At 45.1% G+C, this 12,177-nt stretch overlaps 1 protein-coding gene across 5 annotated transcripts in view; it reads left to right on the forward strand.

Moving 5' to 3' along the window:
- LOC110503387 (protocadherin Fat 3) overlaps nucleotides 1-12,177 on the forward strand; it is a 332,354-nt gene that overhangs the window by 253,516 nt on the left and 66,661 nt on the right. For all 5 annotated transcript variants that reach the window (XM_090218842.1, XM_090218843.1, XM_090218845.1 and 2 more), the window contains 3 exons: nucleotides 6,011-6,286; nucleotides 8,216-8,426; nucleotides 9,844-12,177. The exon at nucleotides 9,844-12,177 is cut by the window's right edge and continues 401 nt beyond it. In XM_090218842.1, the coding sequence (XP_090074968.1) occupies nucleotides 6,011-6,286; nucleotides 8,216-8,426; nucleotides 9,844-12,177 (2,821 nt within the window). The remainder of the gene's footprint in view (nucleotides 1-6,010; nucleotides 6,287-8,215; nucleotides 8,427-9,843) is intronic.

A 12,177-nucleotide genomic window follows, 5' to 3' on the forward strand; every position in this document is an offset into this window, starting at 1 on the left:
TATTTGAGATAGTTGGGGATGAGTTGGACCACAGAATGAAGGGAAAGCAGCCAACAAGTGCTCAGCATATGTGGGGTCTCCTTCAAGACTGTTGGAAAAGCATTCCTCATGAAGCAGGTTGAGAGAATGCCATGAGTGTGCAATGCTGTCATCAAGGCAACAGGTGGCTACTTTGAAGAATCTCAAATATATTTTGATTTGTTTAACACCTTTTTGGCTACTACATATGTGTTATTTCATAGTGTTGATGTCTTCACTATTATTCTACAATGTAAAAAATAGTAAAAATAAAGAAAACCCTTGAATGAGTAGGTGTGTCCAAACATTTGACTGGTACTGTATGTGCTTCTAATAGTTACATTTGAAACCATATACACAGACCTCGCCTTCATAGACAGACACTACACCCCCATTCCCAATGACATTTATTTTTCTTTCCATCAACCATTTTGAAAAACGTCTTTACATGGTTTGATGGATGGCGCCCGTCACATTGTCACATGAAGGATGGCATGCGCCGTGTCAAAGTCCTATCAGAGTGATCGGAGCACTCTCTTCCCCCGCGTTTAATTCCTCTGGTCAAGGACGCGATGTGTACAGAGGACAATAGCCTCCCCTGTCCTGTCACGTCCTGTTCTGATCCTTTGCACTGTTCAGGCTGTGCTGTGGTTGAACATTCCAAACAAAAAGGAACAAGATTATTAGTGTGTAAACTGAGCTCGTGTGAAGATTATTCATCAGTCTCTGTTTAAGTTAGGACTGTCATGTTCTAAAGTGGTTTGGACACAATTTAAATATCACAATTTAAATATCACAATTTAAATATCGCAATTTAAATATCACAATTTAAATATCGCAATTTAAATATCACTATTTAAATATCACAATTTAAATATCGCAATTTAAATATCACAATTTAAATACCGCAATTTAAATTGATAGGAAATATACCTGTATTTCTCTTTCCTCTTTTAGATGTCATGTCATATACAATGTGTGTTCATTGTGTGTTAAATGCAGGTGACTGTGGCAGAACAGGACACGCACGCACGCACACACACACACACACACACACACGCACGCACACACACACAGAGAGACACACACACACACACACGCGCGCACACACGCACACACACACAGAGAGACACACAGAGAGACACACACACACACGCACACACACACAGAGAGACACACACACACACATACAGTAGAATGGATTAGCATTTTTATAGAGCGGAAGGGAATGCGCTGACATATGGAATGTGCTTGCAAGACACCTTATAATTTCCCTATGACAGTCCGTTTCACGCATATGTCACTCTACCTGTTCTCTCCGTTGTCATTTTCAGGGCCAGTGCTTTTCAATACCCAGGAATTAGTCGTGCGAAAAGGACAGATTCGTACATATAATTTATATTCATATGTATTTTGTCATTTTGTCATATCCGTCTGTCTGTCATGTTCCTACGGTGCGTGGCAAAGTTTTTGTAAAGCATTCTGAGACTATGTGACAGGGAAACTAGTTCCCTGGTGAAAATGATAGTTTGCTGATAGTGATAATGCTGTAGATTTAGATTATTATGAACAAATTCACTCACATCACATTTTTCAATTTCCCCCCTCTCCCTTTCATCGCTCTCTCTCACCCTCTGTTCGTTCAGAATGATAGCTGGAGGGAACTACAACGGAGCTTTACTGCTGGGTGCCCTGAAAGGGAGAGCCAACCCACTGCGCACAGATGTCAATTCAACATCTATTCCTCGTTGGTTCAACGTAATCTCATTGAAATGACAGCGCTGATTCAACCAGTGTGTGCCCAGTGGGTTCCCTCATTAAGTACAGAGGTCTAGTAGCTAGCTAGAGCACAGGTAGCCAAAAACATCCCCTCTCAGCTACTCTACTCTCTACTCAGCCTGTGTAGCTCTTTCTGTCTAAGTCGGTCCATTAAGCCATGTCACACCCTACGTGATGGTACCTGTTCACGTTGTCCAAACCCCCTTGCTATTCATTCCAGCACACACACACACACATCACAGTCCCTACACTCCCCTGCAAGATGTGCTGACTAAATCCCTATGGGTATACAATACACCCCCCCCTGGATAGAAGGATGAAGTTAGAAGCTAACGTTGAACAGAGCCTGACCTCCGTAGGAGCAGCTGACTGAAATTAAGCTAGCTATAATCAAAAGATGGGCTACTATAAGTTCTTATAACAAAGAGTAGTGAGACAGACAGTGGTGAGTCAGGCTGCAATGGAGGAGGCAAAGGAGATATTGTCTCGCTATTGTTATTTTACTGCTGCTCTTTAATTACTTGTTACTTTTATTTCTTATCCTTAGCCTTGTTTTTTTAAACTGCATTGTTGGTTAGGGGCGTGTAAGTAAGCAGTTCACTGGTCCTTAACCTGTTGTATTCAGCCCATGTGACTAATGACATTGGATTTGATTTGATACGCAGAGAGGGGAAGCATTGGAGGAAGAAGGGAGAGAGGGTAGTTGTACAATGGTTCCCAAACTTGGGGTCCGGAACCCATGTGGGGTCCCCTAAAATGTAAAAAGGGTCCCCAGTCTTTAATCTTATTACATTTTAGAGACAACTAAGGGCCTTTTACACTGTCAGAATTCACTTTCATGTCATTATGTGTTGGGATAGCCTTTGGGAGCTAAAATGTAGTCGTCTATGGTATAAAGACAATTTAAATATAAATACAATTTAATATTATGTACACTGAACAGAAATTTAAATGCAACATGCAACAATTTCAAAGATTTTACTGAGCTTATATAAGGAAATCAGTCAACATCATCAGTCCTGACTTACCTCTCATGTATGTAGTAAATAAGTGGTGAAGCACGTATTTTGGGGTAGAACTATAACTGTAAGGTAGTGATGAGTATGTATAGACCTGTATGCTCTCGTTGGTTGGCCCTCACGTCATATTTGTCGCCAAACCCACTGGCTCCAGATCATCTGTAAGTCTTTGCTAGGTAAATTCCTGCCTTATCTCAGCTCACTGGTCACCATAGCAGCACCCACCCGTAGCACGTGCTCCAGCAGGTATATTTCTCTGGTCACCCCCAAAGCCAATTTCTCCTTTGGCCGCATTACCTTCCAGTTCTCTGCTGCCAATGACTGGAACAAATTGCAAAAATCACTGAAGCTGGAGACCCGTATCTCCCTCACTAACTTTAAGCACCAGCTGTCAGAGAAGCTCACAGATCATTGCACCTGTACATAGCCCCTCTGTACGCCTGTACATAGCCCATCTGTAAATAGCCCATCCAACTACCCCATCCCCATACTGTTATTACATTTTTTTGCTCCTTTGCACCCCAGTATCTCTACTTACACATCGATCTTTTCCACATCTATCACTCCAGTGTTTCATTGCTAAATTGTAAATATTTTGCCACTATGGCCTATTTATTGCCTTACCTCCCTTATCCTACCTCATTTGCACACACTATATACAGTGGGGAGAAGTATTTGATACACTGTCGATTTTGCAGGTTTTCCTACTTACAAACCATGTAGAGGTCTGTAATTTTTATCATAGGTGCACTTGAACTGTGAGAGACGGAATCTAAAACAAAAATCCAGAAAATCCAGAAAATCTCATTGTATGATTTTCAAGTAATTAATTTGCATTTTATTGCATGACATAAGTATTTGATCACCTACCAACCAGTAATAATTCTGGCTGTCACAGACCTGTTAGTTTTTCTTTAAGAGGCCCTCCTGTTCTCCACTCATTACCTGTACTAACTGCACCTGTTTGAACTCGTTACCTGTATAAAAGACACCTGTCCACACACTCAATCAAACAGACTCCAACCTCTCCACAATGGCCAAGACCAGAGAGCTGTGTAAGGACATCAGGGCTAAAATTGCAGACCTGCACAAGGCTGGGATGGGCTACAGGACAATAGGCAAGCAGCTTGGTGAGAAGGCAACAACTGTTGGTGCAATTATTAGAAAATGGAAGAAGTTCAAGATGACGGTCAATCACCCTCGGTCTGGGGCTCCATGCAAGATCTCACCTCGTGGGGCATCAATGATCATGAGGAAGGTGAGGGATCAGCCCAAAACTACACGACAGGACCTGGTCAATGACCTGAAGAGAGCTGGGACCACAGTCTCAAAGAAAACCATTAGTAACACACTACGCCGTCATGGATTAAAATCCTGCACCACACGCAAGGTCCCCCTGCTCAAGCCAGCGCATGTCCAGGCCCGTCTGAAGTTTGCCAATGACCATCTGGATGATCCAGAGGAGGAATGGGAGAAGGTCATGTGGTCTGATGAGACAAAAATAGAGCTTTTTGGTCTAAACTCTCGCCGTGTTTGGAGGAAGAAGAAGGATGAGTACAACCCCAAGAACACCATCCCAACTGTGAAGCATGGAGGTGGAAACATCATTCTTTGGGGATGCTTTTCTGCTAAGGGGACAGGACGACTGCACCGTATTGAGGGGAGGATGGATGGGGCCATGTATCGCGAGATCTTGGCCAACAACCTCCTTCCCTCAGTAAGAGCATTGAAGATGGGTCGTGGCTGGGTCTTCCAGCATGACAACGACCCGAAACACACAGCCAGGGCAACTAAGAAGCATCTCAAGGTCCTGGAGTGGCCTAGCCAGTCTCCAGACCTGAACCCAATAGAAAATCTTTGGAGGGAGCTGAAAGTCCGTATTGCCCAGCGACAGCCCCGAAACCTGAAGGATCTGGAGAAGGTCTGTATGGAGGACTGGGCCAAAATCCCTGCTGCAGTGTGTGCAAACCTGGTCAAGAACTACAGGAAACGTATGATCTCTGTAATTGCAAACAAAGGTTTCTGTACCAAATATTAAGTTCTGCTTTTCTTATGTATCAAATACTTATGTCATGCAATAAAATGCAAATTAATTACTGAAAAATCATACAATGTGATTTTCTGGATTTTTGTTTTAGATTCCGTCTCTCACATTTGAAGTGTACTTATGATAAAAAGTACAGACCTCTACATGCTTTGTAAATAGGAAAACCTGCAAAATCGGCAGTCTATCAAATACTTGTTCTCCCCACTGTATGGACCTTTTCTCTACTGTATTATTGACTGTATGCTTGTTTATTCCATGTCTAACTCTGTGTTGTTGTTTTTGTCGCACTGCTTTGCTTTATCTTGGCCAGGTCGCAGTTGTAAATGAGAACTTGTTCTCAACTAGCCTACCTGGTTAAATGAAGGTGAAATAAAATACAATTAAAATTAGTAAATTAATTAATTTTTTTCATGATGTTGTGGCTATTTACTGCCATCTGTTGGCGACTAGAAACAATTGCATAATAGGAACTAATACAAATTGTTGGGCCTTGAAAATCAATATTAATTATTGAAAAAGTCCTTGAATTTGACTTGCCACTGTCTGTACGAACCCTGAAACACACACGGCTCACATACACACCTGTAAGACGTGCTGACAGTAGAGCCAGTCATGAGAGGCTGTGCAGAGTTCCCTTCTTCAACATCACAGATGGAGCCTCAGCCTGATGCCCAATGGGGGAAATCTCCGCTGGTCACCGGCAGGAAGACCTCTGCTGCTTCTGTCTTATATTTAGCCTTCCCTGCCGTTGGCCTCCCAATACGCCCTTCTTACGCAACGCAACCGCCTTTGTCATCTGCGATGGGAATCTGCCGTTTGTGACTCACAAGGTTTCCATGAGTCATCAACCGTCAACACAGTACATGACACACAACAAGCACGTCAGCAAACATATGTCTCGATTGGCATATACGGTACATGGTGTATATAAATACATGAACTGCAAAACACTTCTTATTCACATAACAGTTGTGACAGACTCGCAAATATGTACTGTATGACACGGAACTGTGCTGTATCTGACCGACTGTATATGTTATGGCCTACCCTTCACTCCCACTGAAGACAAAAACATGTGTGTGTTGTAGTACTATGACATATTGGCCTAACCCTACCCACAACAACCCTCTCTCCTTCTCCTCTCTAGGTCCACATCACAGTGTTGGACAACAACGACAACGCTCCTGTCTTCTCTCAGCCCACCTATGACATCACCATCTCTGAGGACACGCCCCCCGAGACGGAGGTGGTCCAGGTGTTAGCGTCGGACCGTGACGAGCGCCACCGTCTCACCTACTCCCTCCACAGCGCCATCGACCCCTCCAGCCTGCGTCTGTTCCGTATTGACCCCAACACTGGCACGGTGTATACTACAGAGAGACTCGACCACGAGGCTAGAGCACAGCACATCCTCACTGTCATGGTAAGAGACTGATACCGTTAATGTTGTATCAAATATGGTTCGGTTATCTTGAATCACGTTGTAAGGGAGGATTCCATTTGCATTATTTGGTCACATTCCCTTAAGATTCTACATGAAAAATCCCTCCGTTGGTCATGGATGTGTTGAAGCTGTCAGAGGAGGAGAGGAGAGGAGAGGAGAGGAGAGGAGAGGAGAGGAGAGGAGAGGAGAGGAGAGGAGAGGAGAGGAGAAAAGACAGTAGAGATGTAGTGGTTCAAGAGCATTATCTTTATTGCGGCAGCTTAATATTCTAATGTAACCCAGCTCTCCTGCTAGAGGCTGACTACTCCTGTCTGTGTTCTCATTTTACCTGAGCTCATCGTTAAGCAATTACACAAATTACTGAGAGCAGTGAACCAACATCTCACCCTTGTCAGGGGAATGAGACGGTTTTAGAAACCATGACTGTGTGTGTGTGGAGTCTGACTGTGTGTGTGTGTGTGTGTGTGTGTGTGTGTGTGTGTGTGTGTGTGTGTGTGTGTGTGTGTGTGTGTGTGTGTGTGTGTGTGTGTGTGTGTGTGTGTGTGTGTGTGTGGAGTCTGACTGTGCGTGTGTGTGTAGTGTGTGTGTGTGTGTGTGTGTGTGTGTGTGTGTGTGTGTGTGTGTGTGTGTGTGTGTGTGTGGAGTCTGACTGTGCGTGTGTGTGGAGTCTGACTGTGTTTGTGTGTGTGTGTGTGGAGTTCTGAAATGAATCATTCACTCTGTTTTACTTCATTTCATCTGGTTCAGTGGGTAAGATAAATAGGAAACGACTGCTCATTCTACCACTGTAGTCGTACCGTTTTAATGTCTTCTCAAATCATTATAATTATAGATTATACGGTGTCATTTTGAAGCCAGATAGGAACGTCTGCCTGACATGTTTTATTAGGGAAAACACTGTATTGAATGAAGTTTAGGCGGGCTCACTGATTTAATTTGGTGAAATCCACAGGTAGATAGTATCTTTAATATCTGGCATTCGGTGTGCCCATGACAGTGCCTGCTGTGCTGGAACCAGGTATGTAAGGGCATTGGTATAGGGTACAATGTATAGGCTACAATATGATCAGTATCTCCTAATTATAACATCTTCCTGCACCAACGAGATAAGAGGTCTAACAATATAAATATACATTGACTACACATAACCACGACAGAGTCCAAGATAACTTTCCCCAACCAGAGCACATATAACAGTTTGGTCTTTTGTGCGTAGCTGCTTTGATTAATAGAAAGACCACAATGACACACCTATTATCCTGAGCCTCAGGCGTACATAGACACAGACAGAACAGAGACAGAACAACTCTATTGTCTCCAATGGACCCAGTGATCTTCCGCCTAACACTTCCTCAGTATCATAATACCATTCAGTTTAGGACTATTATACCACTCATAGGCCCATTGGGTTGTGTTAAGTGTGTTGAACTAGCCAGCGTTTCATAATACCGCCAGCAGAGCTAGCGCTAATTCTGATGCTAATACTGGTTCTATTAATACTCCCCCTGTGTGGCGCCTCGTGTGAGACAGGCTTTGCCTCTGATCCCGTTCTCTTGTTGTGGAGAGTCTCGCATAAATCCATCTGATTAGCACTCAAATTGTCATCTGATCTCCCAATGAGGGGATTAGTCCGTCCCAAAAGACCCAGAGCCATTTGCTGTGACACTGCCGTTTCATTTCATGGGAAGTTAAAGCTTCAGTACATGTTTTAAAGGGAAACTCCAGTAATGTTGTCCTATTGATTCTGTTTGTATGTTTATTCATTGCCGTAACACATAAAGCTATTTTGGAATAGGCAAGTGTTCATTTTGCCTCATGCTGGTTAAAAAATGAGAAATGTAATAGTGTCTGATAATACTATACACCTGCGTTAGTAGACTAATGATTAGAATCATTTTTCGCCCTCAGGTAAAAGACCAAGAGTTTCCGTACAGGAGGAACCTGGCCCGTGTGTTGGTGGATGTGGAGGATGTTAATGACCATGTCCCAGTGTTCACCAGTGCTCTGTACGAGGGTTCGGTCTATGAGTCTGCAGCAGTGGGCTCTGCTGTGCTCCAGGTGACTGCCCTGGACAAGGACAAAGGAGAGAACGCAGAACTCCTCTATACCATGGAATCAGGTGAGCAACTATACAAATGGCTTTGTAAATAAACAATATGGCCCGAGGAGGTGTGGTATATGGCAAATATACCACAGCTAAGGCCTGTTCTTAGCATGACACAACACTGCGTGCCTGGACACAGCCCTTAGCTGTGGTATATTGGCCATATATCACAAACCTCCGAGGAGCCTTACTGCTATTTTAAACTGGTTACCAATGTAATTAGAGAAGTAAAAATAAATGTTTCGTCATACCCATGGTATACCATCTGATACCGTTTACCACAGCTTTCAGCCAATCAGCTTTCTTTGCTCAAACCACCCAGTTTATAATACAAGTTTTAGAACCGGGGTTCTCTAACCTTTTTTAGCATGAGAGCTACTTTTAAAAATGAAACATGGTGGGAGCCACAATTTTTTTTCTTCCAGCTTTTAAATATGCCCATTCTTCCCTGCTCCTCTACCTTGTAACTCTTCCCAGGTCCTTAGTGTTCAAGATGTTTTCTGTCAATATACCTGTTCAAATAATTGTTTATTAACCACTCTAAGGGGGTCCTATAAAATCTCCTATTTCTTCCCAAAATTCTGTTAGATTTTTCGCAAATGATGTTTTCTCACTTTTATTTAACCTGATTTTAGATTTAGTTAGACTCTCAAATGTACAATTGTTCACAGAGAAACAATACAATTGGATGTTCTGAGTCCATGTCATGCTTAAATCACATCAGAAGACCCTTTTTTGGAGGGTCTGGAAGTAAACTAACACATTTATTTTGGAGTGTAATTTTAGTTGCGCATATGGCCCTTCTAATTTGAGGAATGTGCCATCTAATATGACAGTCTAGCGATGGTTCTGTACTGCTGCTACTCTTTTCATTACAAATAATAGATACAAATGATATACTTCTGCCAGGTAAGCCTACTTTGCAGTTAACATTTAATTGAGAATGTTTTGGGGAAAGTATTTCTGTCAACCTACAAGATGGTTATCACATCAACTGGCTTCACACAGAGTGATAGACAAACCAGCGCACCACACAGACAGACAAGGGCAATATTGCTGGAAATTAATTGGCAGATATTGTATTAGATTTGCTTTTTTAAGCCAATAGTGGCTAACCAGGGGTAGGATAATGTTAATATCGCGTTGAATTAGATAGTAGCTGGGAGCTTGCGTGTCTGATACTTGTGTCTGATACTTGTGAGATTTGTTTATGACATTTTGCCGTGGGAAAACGTGATAATTGCATGTACTTTCAGAATTGTTTAGAAAGCTACTCGGAGGTGGGCTTCAAGCTACTTGTAGCTTCTGATCGACCTGTTGGAGACCCCTGATTTAGACAGTATATCGATAATAGATGACAATATACAAGCAGTTGATATAGATTTCGATGCACTAGTATTTATCATTCATTCTTATGTCTGTTTTCCTTTAGGCAACACGGGGAACACGTTCCGGATTGAGCCGGTTCTGGGGATCATCTCTGTGGCCCGCGCACTCGACCTCTCCACCATCGGCTACTACGTCATTACCATCAGAGTCACCGATAACGGCTCCCCACCACTCTTTGCCACCTCTGTGGTTCGCATCGCCGTCACACTCTCCGACAACGCCGGACCCAAGTTCCCCCAGACCGAGTACCAGGCCGAGGTCACAGAGAACGTTGCCGTGGGAACCTCTGTCACCACAGTAAGCGCCATGAGCCAATCCACGCTGACCTACGACATCCGACATGGCAACAGCGAACGCACCTTCAGGATCAACCAGTACAGTGGCGTGATCACAACTCATAAACCCTTGGACTATGAGACCACAGCATCTTACAACCTGATCGTCCAGGCCACCAATATGGCTGGTATGGCCTCCAACGCCACCCTGCTCATACGGGTGGTCGATGAAAACGACAACCCACCTGTGTTCCAGCTGCTGTGCTACCAGGGTAGTATCAGCGAGGCGGCGCCCATCAACAGTGTGGTCCTGAACCCAGACAAAACTCCTCTGGTCATCAAGGCCACTGATGCTGACCGCAACCAGAACGCTCTCCTGGTCTATCAGATCGTTGAGGACACAGCCAAGATGTTCTTTACAGTGGATTCTGGCACCGGCTCCATCAGGACTATCGCCAACCTGGACCACGAGACGTTTGCTAGTTTTAACTTTCATGTTCATGTGAGAGACAGTGGGAGGCCTCAGCTGACAGCGGATAGCCCCACCGAGGTCACCATCCAGGTGATCGACACAAATGACTCTCCACCTCGCTTCACCCAAGATACCTACGAAACTGTCCTGCTGCTGCCCACCTATGTAGGAGTGGAGGCATTACAGGTCTCAGCTATGGACCCAGACCAAAACGTCCCCACAGAGCTCACCTACTCAGTGACAGATGGCAACCTGGAGCACTTTACCATCCAGCCCTCCAGCGGCATCATCACCGTCAAAAACAACAACTTCTCCAAGGAACGCTTCCGCTTCAACGTCAAAGTGTCCGACGGTAAGTTCTCCAGCACTGCTCTAGTCACTGTTCTGGTCCGTGAGACGCTGGACTCTGGCCTCTTCTTTGCCCACAGCCTCTACTCCTCGTCCATCCAAGAGAACAATACCAACATCACCAAAGTTGCCGTGGTCAACGCAGTGGGGAATCGCCTCAACGAGCCCCTCAAGTACACCCTACTGAATCCTGGGACACGCTTCCGGATCCGACCCACCTCGGGCGTAATCCAGACCACTGGTATTCCCTTCGACCGTGAGGAGCAGGAGTTCTATGAGCTGGTGGTGGAGGCAGGGAGGGAGCACGACCGTCTGCGTGTTGCCAGGGTGATTGTCAGGGTCCAGGTAGAGGACATTAACGACAACGCTCCTGTGTTCGTGGGACTACCGTATTACGCTGCTGTCCAAGTGGAGGCCGAACCTGGTTCGGCCATATTCCGGGTCACCGCTGTGGACCGTGACAAAGGCATCAACGGAGAGGTGTCCTACTACCTGAAAGACGACCACGGACACTTTGAGATCGACAGGCTGACGGGCGGCCTCCGTCTGAAGAAGTCTTTTGAGTCTGACCTGTCCAACCAGGAGTACCAGATGGTAGTTTACACCAAGGACGGAGGTTACCCTCCTCTTTCCTCCACCTTAGAGTTCCCCATCACCGTGGTGAACAAGGCCATGCCCGTCTTCGATAAGTCCTTCTACGCAGTGTCGGTGAACGAGGACGTAGCGGTACACACTCCCATATTAGGAATCAACGCCACCAGCCCTGAGGGCCAGAACATAATCTACACCATCGTGGAGGGAGACCCCTCTCTGCAGTTCGACATCGGCTTTGACACCGGAGTCATCAGAGTCATCAACTCCCTGGACTATGAGATCGCCCCATCCTTCCGTCTGACCATCAGAGCCACAGACTACCTGACCGGCGCCCGTGCTGAGGTGGACGTAGATGTCACAGTTAATGATTTCAATGATAACCCTCCGGTGTTTGAGAAAATTTCCTATATGGCAGTTCTGTCTGAGACTGCCATGATTGGCACTCCGGCTCTGCAAGTGGTGGCTACCGACAAAGACTCTGAGAAGAACAACATTGTACGCTATCAGATATTCTACCCCACAGATGCCTACAACAGCACCGACCACTTCCACATCGACAGCAGCAGCGGCCTCATCTTGACCGCCCGCATGCTCGACCACGAGCTGGTCCAGCGCTACGACTTCATCGTCAGGGCAACCGATAACGGCTTCCCACCGCTGAGCAGTGAAGTGTCGGTCACGGTAGTGG

This window comes from Oncorhynchus mykiss, chromosome 24, assembly GCF_057628025.1.
Source record: "Oncorhynchus mykiss isolate SJ-2025 chromosome 24, ASM5762802v1, whole genome shotgun sequence".
NCBI classification, from domain to species: domain Eukaryota; kingdom Metazoa; phylum Chordata; class Actinopteri; order Salmoniformes; family Salmonidae; genus Oncorhynchus; species Oncorhynchus mykiss.